This window comes from Tachyglossus aculeatus, chromosome 3, assembly GCF_015852505.1.
Source record: "Tachyglossus aculeatus isolate mTacAcu1 chromosome 3, mTacAcu1.pri, whole genome shotgun sequence".
Lineage (NCBI taxonomy): Eukaryota > Metazoa > Chordata > Mammalia > Monotremata > Tachyglossidae > Tachyglossus > Tachyglossus aculeatus.
Window position 1 is genome coordinate 36,366,048 of NC_052068.1, and position 18,434 is coordinate 36,384,481.

At 45.1% G+C, this 18,434-nt stretch overlaps 1 protein-coding gene across 7 annotated transcripts in view; it reads right to left on the minus strand.

The window, feature by feature from the left end:
• Positions 1 to 18,434, minus strand: part of PCGF5 (polycomb group ring finger 5) — a 158,451-nt gene that overhangs the window by 23,299 nt on the left and 116,718 nt on the right. For 5 of the 7 annotated variants that reach the window (XM_038744361.1, XM_038744360.1, XM_038744362.1 and 2 more), the window contains one exon: positions 18 to 77. The exons of 1 other annotated variant lie outside the window; for it this stretch is intronic. In XM_038744361.1, coding sequence (XP_038600289.1) covers positions 18 to 77 — 60 coding nt within the window. Of the gene's footprint in view, positions 1 to 17; positions 78 to 14,813; positions 15,046 to 18,434 lie in introns of those variants that run through there. One more of the 7 variants, XM_038744364.1, reaches the window with a different exon arrangement.

Genomic DNA, 18,434 nt, shown 5'->3' on the forward strand with positions numbered 1-18,434 from the left:
TCGTGAGTGCCTCTTACCTGATAAAAAGGGCCATCCTGTGAGCAGACTTGCGAAGCTGAGCAGTTCAGACACCGAAACTGCGGAGGAGATGAACTGATCAGATAAGAGGCATCCACAACTGGACACATATTTATATCTCTTCATGTCAAATGGTTTAAAATCAAACATGAGAATTATCAATGATTTTCTTCTCAATTAATTCTCTCAAAATATGACCACACTCTCTTCGAAATAAAATCTTTTTCATTTCACAATCCAAGGTAAATTTGGGTTGGCATGTTAAATGCACAGAAATGAAAATTTGGAAATTGCTTTCTCTAAGTAGAACCAGGGGTTCGAGCGTTTGGAAAAAAACACTACCTTCGAAAAAAACATCTAAACACATAATGAATGAAACAATTTTATTGGAATGTTTGCCACATTTGGTAAATTAAGAGCCCTACGGAGTCAAGGTATTGATAGAAAAAGGAACAGATTTTAAAAATAATTTCCTTGCCTGTGTTGTCATAGTAGTAAGATATTCTTAACTAAAATATATCCACCATCTAAGCTGATTTTAAAAGACTTTTGGTTTCTTCAATCAGGTGATCGCATAATAGGGAGGAAAATGGCTTGCTACGGGTTTTGAATTTGAAAGGGAATGTTTAAGGAAAAAAAATCATCTCTAAATACTGAAATCCCTAACAGGGTGAATCAATGTGTGCATTTCTCCAGCCCCAAGACTAAAGTGCAATATGCCTCCAGGTAGGCTTTTGGGATGGGGAGGAAAATGCAAGGCACACCCAGTGGGGACTTGGCCAGCACTCTGAAAGGGTCAAATGGTTGAAATGAAACCATGGTTTCGATGGTTATTCAATGGTTCAATGGTTTCAATGGATATTGAATATTGAATTATTCAACGGTTTCAATTAAAACAATGGTTTTAATGAAAAGGGGTGGGGTGGAACAGCTGCAGAAGACAAAGTGGTTAAGTGGAGGCTTCAGAAGATAGTACCAGAAGACAAAGATTTGGCTTGGCCTGGGGGCAGGGAGTGGGAAAAACTATAAAACTACCAAATCTGGAGAAATTAGGAGCCAGAAAAGGAAGGGGAACTCTTCCATTACTGACAAATAAAAATACTTTAGAAGAAAGACTGAATGAATATTTTTGAGAAAGAAACATAAAACAGAAAGGGAACAAAAACATAAAAAGACTGATAAAAGGAAAGGAACAAAAGGCACATACTGACCACCACAAGTACACAAAGAAGGCAGTGAAGGGAAGGAGCAGAAAGCTAGATTGAGGGTGGACAGAATAGAAGCGGAACACTTCACAACGAATTTAAGAGAAAGTCTGCTCAGAGCAATCACAGAAGGCACCTTTAGAGACAGTTCAACCAGGCCCAGGAATACCATCTACCATGAACCACAAAATGGACCACGAGAAATGAGGCATTGTATTCTGGGGGCACTCAACACCATTACTTTTACTTGCTGTCAATCACTCAATTGATTTATTGAGTGCTTACTGTGTGCTGGGCACTGTACTAAGCACTTGGGAGAGTACAATACAACAGAGTTAGTAGACACGTTCCCTGCCTCAAACCTGCTTAGCGTCAAAAGACAGACAATAATAAATCAATAAATTGCAGGTATATACATAAGTGCTGTGGGGCTGAGAGAGGGGTGAATAAAGGGTGCAAATCCAAGTGCACTTCCTATCTTCCTCGTGGTTTATCCCTCCTTCACGGTTCTCCTCTTACTATCCATTACCCCTCTCTTCCTTTGTATTTTCTCTTTCAGCCTATCTATATTTCTTCATCCGTGTCCCCCAATCTCACTCTTTTCTGACCACCTCTCTTCCTCTTTCCTTGCTGCCTAACCCTAACCTATTAACTCCTTCGGAGTAACTGCCTCTGTTTTTCACGGTGGCTTTTGGAGATTCTGTACTTTCCCTTGGTTATTTTGACTTTCTTTTGTGATTTTGGGTTCGATCCTGTAGTTCTTCCCTTTGCTTACTCTTTTCCCACTGTGTTCTCAGTTGTATCCTTCGATAGGGCACCCTTTGTCAGAACGTCTTGTTCTCTACGTTCTCGGCTGAACTGAGCGGACATCATTAGAAGATAGGAGGATCGTGTCCCAGAATGTTTTTTCTGTGTTCCAGTTGCACATAACAATAATAATAATAATGGCATTTATTAAGCGCTTACTATGAGCAAAGCACTGTTCTAAGTGCTGGATCATAATGATGGTATTTGTTAAGCGCTTACTGTGTGCCAAGCATTCATTCATTCATTCAATCGTATTTATTGAGTGTGTACTGTGTGCAGAGCACTGCTCTAAGCGCTGGGGGGGATACAAGGTAATCAGGTTGTCCCACTTGGGGCTCACAGTCTTAATCCCCATTTTACAGATGAGGGAACTGAGGCCCAGAAGTTAAGTGACTTGTCCAAAGTCACACAGCTGAGAAGTGGTGGAGCCAGGATTAGAACCCAAGATCTCTGACTCTCAAGCCCGTACTCTTGGCACTGAGCCACGCTGCTCCTCTAATGGCTTACGCACAGAAATTCTGGCAGCTCTCATGGCAACTGGGCTACAGACTTTTCATACATAGGCTAACAGACCAATTTCCGATACAATTTACTTGCTCATCATGATGGTTTAACATAAGGAGGTTTTACTTGGAATACTACAACTAGCTGCTCTCTAGGAATGAGTTTTAACAAGTGGGGAGATTTGAGATGCCAGGGATGGAAGATGACAAAATAGAAAGCTGGACTGTTTTCCTGGGAACTGTGAAGGAGATAAAGAAACTGGTTTCTTATTTCTAATTTTGCTCTCTCCAACTTATCTTGTTCCTTGAAGGGGCTAAAAATAGAAAAACAAATTTCACCGAGCAAGTATTTCCTTAGTTAGGGTGCTGATAGGGATCATTGAAACCCTGGCTTTCTTTTCTCTGTGTCATGTTCTAAATTTCTGATCCTTTTCATTTCATTGGAGCTCAGCTGCTAAAAACCACTGCAGCAATCGAGGCAGATAAGAGTAAGGCCTTAATCTACTACTTCTCTCTAGCCCGACTCAGGGCGCTGATTCCACACGGGCAATCATTCCCTGCTACTCTCCTTCAACAAGTCCCTGACTCCCCTTGCATCTTCCTCTTTCCAACATTTATTTTAGGAAGTAGGTACGAGAGGAGAACTATGGGGTATAGTATGCAGGGAGAATAAAGAGAACGATGCCATATTGTACTTTCCAAGCACTTAGTACGGTGCTCTGCACACAGTAAGAGCTCAATAAACACGGCTGAATGAATGAACTGATTCCACGCCCCCATGGTGGCCTCAGCCTCTTTTCTCTGAATCCAGGTTCGGACCTGGGTCTAATCCCAGCTCCGCCACTTGACTGCTGCGTGACCTTGGACAAGTCACTTCGCTTCTCTGTGCCTCAGTGACCTCATCTGTAAAATGGGGATTAAGACCGTGAGCCCCACGTAAGATAGGGGCTGTGTTCAAACTGAGAACCCCGTAACCGTCCAAGTGCTTAACAAACACTATCATTATTATTATTATAAGAGAGGTGGTACAATGAAGTTCTTCCCCGTCAACCCACGATGTCACACGTAACTCTGGGCACGCGGCATAACATGATGATATCGTGGGCTGGTACAATGGCCGGCAACCCAGCTGCTCTCTGGCCTCCTCTTTGGCCTCCATCTGTAGGGCAGGAAGCCAGAATTCCCTAAAGAAAGGCCGCCAGCCCTCTTCACCTGCGCCCCCCAACCCCAAGCAGTTCTCCCCCGAGCCTGGTGAAACCACCAACCAGCTGGCCCCTTCTACTCACACCCCAGATTTCCCTTCTCCTCCCCTCCTCCTGTCCGATCACATCCACAGTCCTCCGGGGTGGTGATGGAGAAGCAGCCTGGCTTAGTGGAAAGAGCCCGGGCTTGGGAGTCAGAGGTCGTGGGTTCGAATCCCTTATCGGCTGTGTGACTTTGGGCAAGTCACTTAACTTCTCTGGGCCTCAGTTCCCTCATCTGTAAAATGGGGATTAAGACTGTGAGCCCCCCGTGGGACAACCTGATCACCTTGTAACCTCCCCGGCGCTTAGAACAGTGCTCTGCACATAGTAAGTGCTTAATAAATGTCATCGTTATTATTATGGAAGAGGACGGCCATGGGCAGAGGAGGAAGGAGTGAGTGAGCAGGTTACCACCACCTCCTTCACCTGGAAACTGGGTGAGGAATGTGGGAGCAGAAATAATAATAATAATAATGATGGTACTTGTCAAGCGCTTACTATGTGCAAAGCACTGTTCTAAGCGCTGGGGAGGTTACAAGGTTACAAGGTGATCAGGTTGTCCCACGTGGGGCTCACAGTCTTAATCCCCATTTTACAGATGAGGGAACTGAGGCACAGAGAAGAACAGAGAACACAGAGAACACAGAGAATGACTGGTCGTGTGGTGGAGGTGGGATCAGGTGCTTTCTACTGAGCCACACTGCTTCCCTTCCACGTGGAAGATCGCTTTAGCGCAGATGGGCTGAGTGAGACTTTGAGTTAAGCCCAGGTAAGTTGAGGGCAAAGCCAGGCTCCAGGGAAGCTGGGAACAGAAACGGGCTGATACTACATATGTATGTAAAACTGAATTCCACTTCTCTGATGCAATTTCAAATGATCGCTGTTACACCCTAGGTCGGTCCTGTCAATAAGGCTCTTTTTGACCGTTAAGCCAGTTGGTTACAAGAAGGAACAGTACGCTACAGTATGAGAGCAGCAGAGGAGCAAGATGACTTATTGGGGAGGAGGACAGTACGCACTGTGAATTTCTGAGACTGAGAGAAGGCACCTGCTGGCTATGAGCATACTCTCCACTCCGCGAAGTCTAAAATATCAGGAAAGGATGGTTGGGAACTTGGTGTGAGTTTTGCTCATATATCAGCTGACATTTGCCCTTCATATCTAGCTAAAAAGTGGAGGGAGAATGTTTTTTCTGTCACTTCCTATTTCGAAAGCAGGAGAAGTCTCTTTCTGCTTTCAGAGTCATAGATCACTCCCTCAATCAATAGTATTTATCGAGCCCTTCCGCTGCAAAGCAGTGTACAAAGCACTTGGAAGGGTACACTAGAGTCAGTAGACAACATCCCTGCTCTCACGAAATTTATCATCTCTAGCGGGGGAGTTGAGACGGATGCTAAAATAAATTCCAAGTAGTGTGAAGCAACAGAGTTTGAAAGCTATTGTACTTAAGTGCTACGTGTGGGAGGCAAGGGCTGTGGACGTGCTGAAGTGGCAGAATCGAAGGAAACAGAGTGGGGGGGATGAGAGATTAATCGGGGAAGACCCCCTTGAGATGCCATTTCAGAAGGGCTTTGATGTTAGGAAAGCTGTGGTCTGCTGCATGTGAACAATAATTGTAGCAATAATAATTGTGGTATTTGTAAAGCACTTACTCTAAGTCAAGTGCTATAAAAAGCACTGATAATCAGGTTCCATATGAGGCTCACAGTCCAAGTAGGAGAGAGGACAGGTATTTAATCCCCATTTTACAGATGAGGGAACCGAGGCACACAGAAGTTAAGCGACCCCGTCTGAGGTCACACCGCAGTAAGTGGCAGAGCCGGGATTAGAATCCAGGTTCTCTGATTCCCAGGCTTGTGCTCTTTCCACTAGGCCACACTGCTCCCCAGGGTAGAGGGAGGAATTCTAGGCAGGAAGGAGGGCACTAAGCAAGAGTTTGACCATGAGAAAGACAAGAACAAGGCACAGAGAGCAAGCTGGCCTGACAGGAGCAAAGCAGATGTGCAGGGGTTTAATGGAAGGGGAACGAGGAGGGAGAGAGCCGACTGAGCAGCCTAAAGCTGACGGTGAGGAGTTTCTGCTGGATGGGGAGAGGAATGGGCAACCGTTAGAGATTTTTGAGGACTGGGGAGATGTGTAAAATAATGGTTTAGAAAAATGATCTGGGAAGGCACATCTCCTCCAATAAGCCTTCCCTAAGTCCTCCTCTTCTCTCACTCCCTTCTGTGCCGCTCTTACTTGCTCCTTCATTCATTCATTCAATCAATCGTATTTATTGAGCGCTTGCTGTGTGCAGAGCACTATACTAAGCGCTTGAGAAGTCCAATTCAGCAACACACAGAGATGGCCCCTACCCAACAATGGGCTCACAATCTAGAAGGGGGAGACAGACAACTAAACAAAACAAGTAGACAGGTGAAAGCGCTGGGGTAGATACAAAGTAATCAGGTTGTCCCACGTGGGACTCACAGTCTTAATCCCCATTTTACAGAAAAAGTAACTGAGGCACAGAGAAGTGATGTGACTTGCCCATGGTCACATAGCAGACAACTGGCAGAGGGGGGATTAGAACCCATGACCCCTCTCCATCCCCCCATCTTACCTCCTTCCCTTCCCCACAGCACCTGTATATATGTATATATGATTGTACATATTTATTACTCTATTTATTTATTTATTTATTTATTTATTTTACTTGTACATATCTATTCTATTTATTTTATTTTGTTAGTATGTTTGGTTTTGTTCTCTGTCTCCCTCTTTTAGACTGTGAGCCCACTGTTGGGTAGGGACTGTCTCTATATGTTGCCAACTTGTACTTCCCAAGCACTTAGTAAAGTGCTCTGCACACAGTAAGTGCTCAATAAATATGATTGATTGATTGATTGATTGATTGACCTTCTGACTCCCAGGACTGTGCTCTATCCACTATATCATGCTGCTTCGTTCATTCTCCCTCCCATCCCCACATATGTACAAATCTGTAATTTATTTATTTATCTATTCATATTAATGTCTGTCTCCCCCTCTAGGCTATTAGCTCGTTGTGGGAAGGTATGTGTCTGTTTGTTGTCATACTGTACTCTCCCAAGTGCTTAGTACAGTGCTTTGCACACAGTAAGCACTCAATAAATATGAACGATTGAATGAAGGAAGGAAGGAAGGAAGGAAAGTGGAATGAAGTCTGGACTGGAGAAGGGAGAGATTGGAAGCAGGAAGATCTGTGAGGAGGTCTATGTCACATATCTATAACATGATCTTAAAAACTGAATACAATTCAAATGGATCAACAGGAGCATCAAAGTATTTAGGAATGTTCAAGGTTCAAGAGGGTTTGGGTACAAACTTGGATGTTAGGTAAAGGATGGTTATCAATCCATAGTAGCTACCGAGTGTCTACTGTGTGCAAAACACTAAACTAATTGCTTGGGAGAGCCCAATGCAGATAGAAGACACAATCTCTGCCCTCAATCTAATGGGGAAGATAAACATGAACTAGTTAGTTACAGGAGGAAGAAGAGACTAGAGATGGATATACTTTTATTTGTACATATCTATTCTATTTATTTTATTTTGTTAGTATGTTTGGTTTTGTTCTCTGTCTCCCCCCTTTTAGACTGTGAGCCCACTGTTGGGTAGGGACTGTCTCTATATGTTGCCAATTTGTACTTCCCAAGCGCTTAGTACAGTGCTCTGCACATAGTAAGTGCTCAATAAATACGATTGATAAAACATGGCACTGTACTTTTCTGACGCCCAGGCCTGAGCTCTTTCCACTAGGCCTCACTCTTCCCAAGGTATATATGTATATATATATATATATATATGTATATGTACATGTATATATGTATATGTATATATATATGCATATATACCTGTATATATGTATATATGTTTGTACATATTTATTACTCTATTTATTTATTTATTTTACTTGTACATATCTATTCTATTTATTTTATTTTGTTAGTATGTTTGGTTTTGTTCTCTGTCTCCCCCTTTTAGACTGTGAGCCCACTGTTGGGTAGGGACTGTCTCTATATGTTGCCAATTTGTACTTCCCAAGCGCTTAGTACAGTGCTCTGCACACAGTAAGCGCTCAATAAATATGATTGATGATGATGATGATATACATGGAAAAGTATGTACTTTAACAGTACAGTGAAGTGCTCTGGGGGTAGCTGTGAGTGTATAAGCGCTGCGGTCTTTGAGGAAGGATATGACCCGGGGAAAAGAAATTAATCCGGGAAAGCCTCCTGGAGGAGGCACAATTTCAGAAGAACTCTGGAGACGGGTAGAGTGGATTTGAAAAAGAGGGAGATCCAGGAAGGAGGAAGACTTGTGAACCAGGGCTGAGTGGTGGGGCAGTAAGGAGCAATGTACCCTGAGAAAGAGAGTTAAGGAAGAATGAAGGGTATGAGCTAGGATACTAGAGGGAAAAGTTAGGGCTGTTAGAAGATCCACCTTTAGCTAGGTAAATTAATGTCAAGGAGGGCCAACACCTCCCATCTTGGCTCAGTGGAAAAGAGCACAGGCTTTGGAGTCAGAGGTCGTGGGTTCAAATCCCGGCTCCACCACTTGTCAGCTGTGTGACTTTGGGCAAGTCACTTCACTTCTCTGTGCCTCAGTTCCCCCATCTGTAAAATGGGGATGAAGACTGTGAGCCCCACGTGGGACAACCTGATTACCTTGTATCTACCCCAGCGCTTAGAACAGTGCTTTGCACATAGTAAGCGCTTAACAAATACCAACATTATTATTATTATTATTATCATCATCATCAATCGTATTTATTGAGCGCTTACTGTGTGCAGAGCACTGTACCAAGCGCTTGGGAAGTACAACCCATTATTCCCAGAGACCCTGAGCTGAACCACTGAAGCACTGTTTTGGCACCTTTTCGTTTTTGCAACGTCCTTGTTTAGCTTAATTAATGGGGCTTCAGATCCGGCCTGGGGAAGCCCCATGTGACTGGGTAAGAGAATGAAGCAAAGCTTTCCGAACAGCAGGCTGAACTTCAGGGCTAGTTCCAGTGCAAAAAGAGAGGGGCAGACAGCTGGCGCTATACTGCCCCCTAGTGGCTACAAAGTGGCACTCCCCTTTTTCTTCATCATCATCAATCGTATTTATTGAGCGCTTACTGTGTGCAGAGCACTGTACTAAGCGCTTGGGAAGTACAAGTTGGCAACATATGCAGACGGTCCCTACCCAACAGAGGGCTCACAGTCTAAAAGGGGGAGACAGAGAACAAAACCAAACATACTAACAAAATAAAATCAATAGAATAGATATGTACAAGTAAAATAGAGTAATAAATATGTACAAACATATATACATATATACAGGTGCTGTGGGGAAGGGAAGGAGGTAAGAAGGGAGGGATGGAGAGGCGGACGAGGGGGAGAGGAAGGAAGGGGCTCAGTCTGGGAAGGCCTCCTGGAGGAGGTGAGCTCTCAGTAGGGCCTTGAAGGGGGGAAGAGAGCTAGCTTGGCGGGTGGGCAGAAGGAGGGCATTCCAGGCCCGGGGGTCGATGGCGGGACAGGCGAGAACGAGGTACGGTGAGGAGATTAGCGGTGGCAGAGGAGCGGAGGGTGCGGGCTGGGCTGGAGAAGGACAGAAGGGAGGTGAGGTAGGAGGGGGTGAGGGGATGGACAGCCTTGAAGCCCAGGGTGAGGAGTTTCTGTCTGATGCGCAGGTTGATTGGTAGCCACTGGAGATTTTTGAGGAGGGGAGTAACCTGCCCAGAGCGTTTCTGGACAAAGACAGTCCGGGCAGCAGCATGAAGTATGGATTGAAGTGGGGAGAGACACGAGGATGGGAGATCAGAGAGAAGGCTTTTTGTCTGCCGTCCCCGTAAAAAAAGCCCAGGACAGACCAGAATCACCCAAAGGGGATTCGGGCTAGACTGTGAGCCCGCTGTTGGGTAGGGACCGTCTCTATATGTTGCCAACTTGTATTTCCGAAGCGCTTAGTACAGTGCTCTGCACACAGTAAGCGCTCAATAAATACGATTGATTGATTGACTGATTTAGATTCCCATTCCACCAGGGCCTGAACTCTCTCCCTTTAGTGTCTCCCGTCGTAGGTGTGCCCCCCCCCATTATGTCATTTTGCTTCACCTACTGAGAGCTCACCTCCTCCAGGGGGCCTTCCCACACTGAGCCCCCTCCTGCCTCTCCCCATCCCCCCCGCCTTACCTCCTTCCCCTCCCCACAGCACCTGTATATATGTATATATGTTTGTACGGATTTATTACTCTATTCATTTTATTTGTACATATTCTATTTATTTTATTTTGCTAATATGTTTTGTTTTGTTCTCTGTCTCCCCCTTCTAGACTGTGAGCCCACTGTTGGGTAGGGACCGTCTCTATGTGTTGCCAACTTGTACTTCCCAAGCGCTTAGTACAGTGCTCTGCACACAGTAAGCGCTCAATAAATATGATTGAATGAATGAATGAATGAATGAACCTAGCAACAGAAGAGCCCTGTCAGTAACTGGAGTTCAGTGAAGCTAATCTAATTCTCCGCTTTATGTGCCTCGAGCTAATGGCTACCTGACAACATTTGGCTTCTAAGTAATTTTTCAGTACTCTAGCAAATGGTCAGGATTGACCCTCTTTCAGATATCTGAGGATCAGAGCAGCGCCGCCCGCCCAAGTTGAATTTCCAATTTAGAGATAGATCAGGGAAGAAATTGGGATAAGTCCTTATTAATACTCATAATTGTGGTATTTGTTAAGCGCTTACTACCAGGCACTGTACTAACCGCTGGGGTGGATACAGGCAAATTGAGAAGGGCAGAGTTCCTGTCCCACATGGGGCTCATAGTCTCAATCCCCATTTTCCAGATGGGGTAACTGAGGCCGGAAGAAATTAAAGTGACTTGCCCAAGCAGCTGCAAGCAGCAGGCCTGGAAGTCGGAAGGTCATGGGTTCTAATCCCAGCTCCTCCACTTGTCTGCTGCGTGACCTTGGGCAAGTCACTTCACTTCTCTGGGCCTCACTTACCTCATCAGTAAAACGGGGATGAAGACTGTGAACCCAAGGTGGGACAAGGAGTGTGTCCAACCCAACTTGCTTGTATCTACTCCAGTGCTTAGTACAGTGCCTGGCACATAGTGAGTACTTAACAGATGCCATCACTATTTCTAGACTGTAAGCCAGTGTGGGCCGGGCTTGTTTCTCTTTATTGCTAAATTGTACTTTCCAAGTGCTTAGTAGAGTGCTCTGCACATGGTAAATGCTCAATAAATACGATTGATTGAATGAATGAATGAAAGTGGCAGAGCCAGCTTGAATTAGTGTTTAAGTACTAGGGGATGTAAGCTAGGTACATAAGTGCCGTGGGAAGTTATGAGTGCACAGGAGGTACAGAAGTGCTGAAGTGGCGGCTGGGAAAGTAGAAATTTAATAATAATAATGGCGGTATTTGTTAAGTGCTTACTATGTGTGAAGCACAGTTCAAAGCGCTGAAGCACTGTCAGAGAAGGCTTCCTGGAGATGTGATTTCAGGAGGGCACTAAAGATGGGGAGAGCTGTGGTCCAGCACATTTGAAGTCGGGGAGAGTTCCAGGCAAGAGAAAGAGGCCAGGGGGAGATGAGAAGGTGGCACGGGGAATAGGTTAGCCGGAGAGAAGCAAAGAGTGTGAGCTGGGAGAAAAGAAGATAAGTAGGAGAGAGAGAGCTGAGGGTTTTAAAGCTAATAATCAGGGGGTTCTGTTTGATGTGGAGAGGAATACGTTAACCAATGAACATTTTAAGGCCTGAGGAGAAGTGTGCAGAATGATGGCTTAGAAAAATGACTTGGGCCGCAGAGTGAAGTAGGGCCTGGAGAGGGGACACCATAGGCGGGGACACCAGCAAGGAGGGGGATGCAATCGTCGATCTGGGATTTGACAAGTGTCTGAACTGCTGTGGTGGCCATCTGAATGGAAAGCAAGGGATAGATTCTGGATGTGTTGGGTAGGAGGAACCAACGTACTCTAGTGACAGACTGAATGTTGAGGCAGAAAGGGAGGGAGGAGTCAGGGATAATGCTGAGGTTGTGGGATTCAGGGGCGGGGAGGATGGTGATGCTGTCGGCTCTGATGGGAAAGTTAGGCAGAGGAGGGAATTTGGGAGGAAAGATCAAATGAGGGAAGCAGCGGGCCTAGGGGAAAGAACCAGGGCTTGAGAGTCAGAGGACCTGGGTTCTAATCCTGACTCTGCCACTTTGCCTGGTATGCAGGGTGGCCAGGGAAGCAGCGTGTCAAGGGAAGCAGTGTGGCTCAGTGGAAAGAGCCCAGGCTTGGGAGACAGAGGCCATGGGTTCTAATCCCGGCTCCGCCACTTGTCTGCTTTGGGACCTTAGGCAAGCCACTTAACTTCTCTGAGCCTCAGTTATCTCTTTGTAAAATGGGGATTAAGACTTAGAGCTCCACGTGGGACAACCTGGTTATCTTATATCTACCTCAGTGTTTAGAACAGTGCTTGGCACATAGTAAGTGCTTAACAAATACCATAATTATTATTATTATTATTTGGGTAAGTCACTTCACTTCTAAGTAACTCAGCATCCTCAACTGAAAATGCGAATGAAATACCTGTTTTCCCTTCTGCTTAGACTGTGTGCCTCATGTGGGACAGGGATTGTGTCCTACCTGATTGATTTGTACCTACCCCAGTGCTTAGAAAAGTACTTGCATATATTTAACATTTAAATGCCATAAAAATGATAGTTCATTATTTTTTATTTTTATTTTGGACATATTAAGGTTGAGATATCAGTAAATAGAGATGCCTTGAAGGCAGGGGGAAATTTTGTGAGATTTCAGAGGTGAAATAAGGTTGGGATTAGCGAGGTAGACTTGGAAATCATCTGCATGGAGTTTACAGTTGAAACATAAAGGGACCTAGAATAGAATAGGAGGTGGGAGGTACAGAAAGAGCCAGCAAAAAATACTGAGAGGAATCACCAGAGAGAAGAAGGGGAACGTGGAGATAACTGGGCCAGGAAAACCAAGGATAGATCTTTTTTAAAATTATATTTGCTATGCACATACTATGTGCCAAGCACTCTACTAAGCACTAGGGTAGATAAGCACTAACCAGGTTGGACACAGTCCCTGTCCCACATGGGGTTCCCAGTCTTAATCCTCCTTTTACAGATGAGCTAAAGGCCCAGTGAAGTAAAATGAGTTGCCCAAAGTCTCAAAAGAGACAAATAGCAGAGTTGGGATTGGAACCCATGTCCTCTGGCTCCCAGGCCTGGACTCTTTCCACTAGGCCGCACTGCTTCCCAATGTTTCTAGAAGAAGGGAAAGACAGAGTATCAAAGGCGGCCAGGAGGTTGAAGAAGACCAGGATAGAGTCTTATTAGATCACCAAGGAAGACACTGGTGATCTTGGAGATAGCGAGGGAAAGAGGGTAGAAAACAGACTGTGGAGGTTCAAAAAGCAAACTGGAGGAGAGGAAGTGGAGTTAGAGGGTGTATATAACCCATTCAAAGAGTTTAGATGAGAATAGGAGGAAGGAGTTGGGGTGATAGCTGGATGGTGCAAGGGGGCTCAGAAGTTGGTTTTTTTTAGAGTACGGGTGACATGGGCATGTTCGAAGGCAGAGGGGAAGGAGCCATTGGAGAGTGAGTGGTTAAAGATAGCAGCCAAGGAGTGAAGGAGATTAAGTGCAAGTGCTTTTAGATAACAATGATGAGATTTGTTAAGTGCTTACTATATGCCAAACACCGTTCTAAGCGCAGGTAGATATAAGGTTATCAGGTTGTCCCACGTGGGGCTCACGGTCTTCATCCCCATTTTACAGAAGAGGTAACTGAGGAACTGAGAAGTGAAGTGACTTGCCCAAAGTCACATAGACAAGTGGCAGAGCCGGGATTAGAACCACGACCTCTAACTCCCAAGCCCGTGCTCTTTCCACTAAGCCACGGTGCTTCTTTAGATGGTAAGAAGGAATGGAGTTAGAGGAACACGTGGAGGGGATGTACTTTGAAAGCAGACCGGTGATCTCGCCTCGAGACAAATCTGAGAAGAACCAAAGCTCAGAATGAAAAGAATGAGAAGCAGCAGCATCCACGGGCCTGGGAGACAGAAGCACCTGGGCTCTAATCTCGGCTCCCTCATCCGTCGGCTGTGTAACCTTGAGCAAGTCACTTCACTTCTCTGTGCCTCGATGACCTCATCTATAAAATGGGGATTAAGAATTTGAGCCCTATGTGGTACAGGGACCCGGTCCAATCTGATTGGCGTGTATCTACCCCAATGCTTAGTACAGTGTCTGGCACAGAGTAAGTGCTTAACAAATACCATGAATAAAAAAACTCAACTTGGGAGAAGTCTGAGACGAACGAAAGAGCGGAAGTGGGATCTGGGAAGGTGGATTAGGGAAGTAAGGAGAAGAATTTGGGGAGCTAAAACCCCCCATCTTACCTCCTTCCCTTCCCCACAGCACCTGTATATATGTATATATGGTTGTACATATTTATTACTCTATTTATTTATTTATTTATTTTACTTGTACATATCTATCCTATTTATTTTATTTTGTTGGTATGTTTGGTTTTGTTCTCTGTCTCCCCCTTTTAGACTGTGAGCCCGCTGTTGGGTAGGGACTGTCTCTGTGTGTTGCCAATTTGTACTTCCCAAGCGCTTAGTACAGTGCTCTGCACAAAGTAAGCGCTCAATAAATACGATTGATGATGATGATGATGATTTCAACTTTGTCAACACTCAGGGACAAGGGAGGAGGAGGGCGGCACTGGGGGCCTCAAAAGTGAATGAAAGAACTGGTGGGGACAATGGGCAAGGAAGTCAATGATGAACAATAGAGGAGACCACACTCATTTTACCTATACAAATAGGGTTTAACAAATGTTTTTGATCAATCAATCAATCGACGGTATTTACTGAGCATCTACCACTTCACTATGCGCTTAGAAGGATACAATATAGTTTTTATGGTGGCAGGGACATCAGAACACTGCTTTAAAAACCGCAGTGTCAAAACCATGGAGAAGTGAGAAAGCTTCATGGATTCCACCGCTTTTATTAAATGGAACGAGTGTTTAGCCACTTTTATGACACAATTTAAATTGCTCAAACTGCTGGTTAGAAATAAACTGCAGGTTAATTTGTTCTAGTGCTCCATATCAGGTATGAATAAAGTGCTCATGCGCTGCTCATTAGTTTTCCTTCTCTACTTCTTACACCACATGAGCCAAAACATAATGTGTTTTCTGTTGACTTTCCCATTTTTCTTCTTTATTGGCGATGAACTGAAAATTAATTTTATGCAAGAAAAAGCATATTAAAAAAACCAATGTTTTTCCTATGTGTTCTAAGTACAAATGAGAAATGTGCAACATGTGGGGTTTAGCAAAACATAATTCAAACCTAATGGGGATTTAATGAGACAGAGAGGATTCCCCTAAAACACTGTGAATAAGCGGTTCTCCATCTAAGATCGAGAAGGTCTGGGCTCTGGTGAGGGCTCTGATGAGCTGAGGGGCTGTTATTGGGGGTAACCAAGAAGGCTGGGGTTCAGGCAGCCTGCTCCCCCCCACCCGGCCCCCCGGCCACCTCCCGCAATTCCCCTTTTCTGTCCTCCAACTTTCCTTCCCTGCTCCTGCTCCAGGTCTGTTACCTAGAGGCGGAGGGCTGCAGCCTCCATGTGCCGATGTGGGTTGAGGAGAACACTTGGGTTCTGTCCCCGACCCTACCGATCGATGATATTTATTGAGCGCTTACTGTGTGCAGGGCACTGTGCTAAGTGTTTGGGAGAGTACAAATCAACAGAGCTGGAGGCCACTGTCTTGGCCCTGCCGGACACAGCCTTCCGTCCTCTCCCCGCCTCAAGCAGGAGCTTGGCCCAACAGGTCGTCAATATTAACGGGATTCATGACAGGTCCCCTTTCGGTTATGACAGATGCTTTGAAGGAAATTCCACAATCCTGGAGCAATAAAATTTCTGGCTTCCTCCATATGTCTGACTCTCCCCCCTCCACCACCACCCCCCATTTCATTCTCTGCTTCCTCCACCCAGTACACATCTTTGACCTCCCCTCCTCTGCCCCTTCCCCTCCTTACCTCCATGCCTGTGTCTCTCCTCTCCCTCCACTCTAGGCCTTGGTTTCTGTGCTTGTTCGGCCTGCCTGCCACCCTGTGCCACCCTCCGTCAAAACTGGGCCTCTTTTTGCTATCAAATATGCTTCTAAAATGCATATAGTTTGCTCATCCATGTATGCAAGCGACATAGCCAAATTAAAACTGTCCTAAGAATTAAACTTCGCTTCTCCTGACCTCTTATGGAAAAAAAACAACAACTCGTAGGCTTAAGGATGAATAGCATCAGTATTCAATTATTTACACGTCCTTTTTTTGCACCATGACCTTATAAAATGTCTATAAAATAACAAAAGGGAGCAGAAGTGAATTCGGCACTCACTTCTATTGGAAGATGCCCGACACAAATAGTGGTTCCCACTATGTGCTTTTATAACAATAACAGTAATAATGATGGTATTTGTTAAACGCTTACTATGTGCCGAGCACTGTTCTAAGCACTGGGGTAGATACAAGGTAATCAGGTTGTCCTACGTGGGGCTCACAGTCTTAATCCCCATTTTACAGATGAGGGAACTGAGGCACAGAGAAGTTAAGTGACTTGCCCAAAGTCATACAGCTGACAGTGGCGGAGCTGGGATTAGAACCCACGACCTCTGACTCCCATGCCGGGGCTCTTTCCAGTAAGCCACACCGCTTATCTCTGGGAACCGCTGGCACTTGAAGAACAGCTGCGCATCAGCAAACAGCCAACCGACTCCAGTAGCTCCCAGCAGCCATGCTACACCTCACTTCTCCGAGCCTGCAATGGTCTAGAATCAATCAATCGTATTTATTGAGCGCTTACTGTGTGCAGAGCACTGTACTAAGCGCTTGGGAAGTACAAGTTGGCAACATATAGAGACAGTCCCTACCCAACAGGGGGCTCGAGCAGTTGGAGGAGAGATGAGTAAATTCGTTTTGAACAGGGAACGTGTCTGTTTACTGTTACACTGAACTCTCCCAAGAACTTAGTACAGTGCTCTGCACACAGCAAGCACTCAATAAATATGACTTAATTGTACTGAACTGAACACAGAGCATCAGGAACAATCAATTGTATTTATTGAGCACTTACTGTGTACATAGCACTATACTAAGCGTTTAGGAGAGAGGACAACATAACAGAGTTGGTAGACATGTTCTCTGCCCACTGGGAGCTTACAGTTTGGATGACGTAGTGAGATCCGGGCTCTGCCACTTGTCTGCCTTGTGACCTTGGGCACGTCACTAAAGTTCTCTGTGTCTCAGTTACCTCATCTGTAAAATGGGGATTAAGATTGTGAGCCCCACATGGGACAACCAGATTACCTTGTATCTACCCCGGTGCTTGGCACATAGTAAGTGCTTAACAAATGCTACAATTACTATTATTATCCAGTCTGTGCAAGGCTCTACACCAGCCTTTCCTCCTAAGCATTTCAAAAGTGCCTTATAACTCGTAGCCCCCGCACCCCTTCTAGCTCCCTCCAGTTACAGACTCCCAGAGAAAGACAGTTTCTTCTTCAGGTCATTCTGCCTTCTGAACATTCTGACTCATATGCCCATGCAATCCCACAACTGCTTTTAACCCCAGACCTCACCCTCATCCTTAGCCTCAGCCTCACCCTTATTGGATTTTTCAAGTCTGCCCCATCAACACTTCACAAGGTTTTGGGACACGAGAGGCTACGGGAGAATGATAAGGCTACAAGTAGTGACGGTTGTCACCTGTTACTTTGTTTTTCACTCACCAATGGAGAGTGGACAAGTGCATATCTACAATCAGCCCCACCTCCTCCTCATCAAAAATAAAATAAGCTACCAAATAATTCCTACGAAGAAAATGGCCCACTCCATCAATTACTAGTTCCTTGCATTCCAATCCATCAACTGAGCCAGGGGCATGGCTCAGAAGTGGCATGACTTAGTGACTAAAGCACGGGTCCAGGAGTTAGAAGGACCTGGATTCTAATCCTGGCTCTGCCACATCTGCTGTATAACCTTGGGCAAGTTGCTTCACTTCTCTGGGCCTCAGTTACCTCAACTGGAGAATGGGGATTAAGTTCACGAGCCCTACGTGGAACAGGGACTCTGTACAACCCAATTACCGTGTACCTACCCCAGCGCTTAGTCAGTACCTGACACATAGTAAGCACTTAACAAATATCATTAATATTATTATTATTATTGTTATCCCAACTCAGCAAAAGAAGAGAACCTGGGAAAAGTCAATTCCATTTCCCCAACCTCTCCACCAGCACTTCTGCTGAATTACTTACATTTTTGAGTGGCCTTAGTTGAGGAAAAGCCACTTTTCCAATTTGCATTGCTACGAAAGTAAACTTGGAAATTTGCAAAGGCCTAAGATGGCACTTTCGGGTCCTGCCAAATCCACAATCCCCTCAAATTCCTACCCTCTTCGTTTTGGTCCAAGTGACAATTTACATATCTGGGTTACCTGGGAAAGTCAACTTAAAAAGGCACCAGACTTTCCTCCTCTTCAAATCAGTCCCCATTTCCATTATCAACAAAGAAACAAAAAAATGGTGAGCCTGCAATTCCCCCTCAACTCAAATAAGGT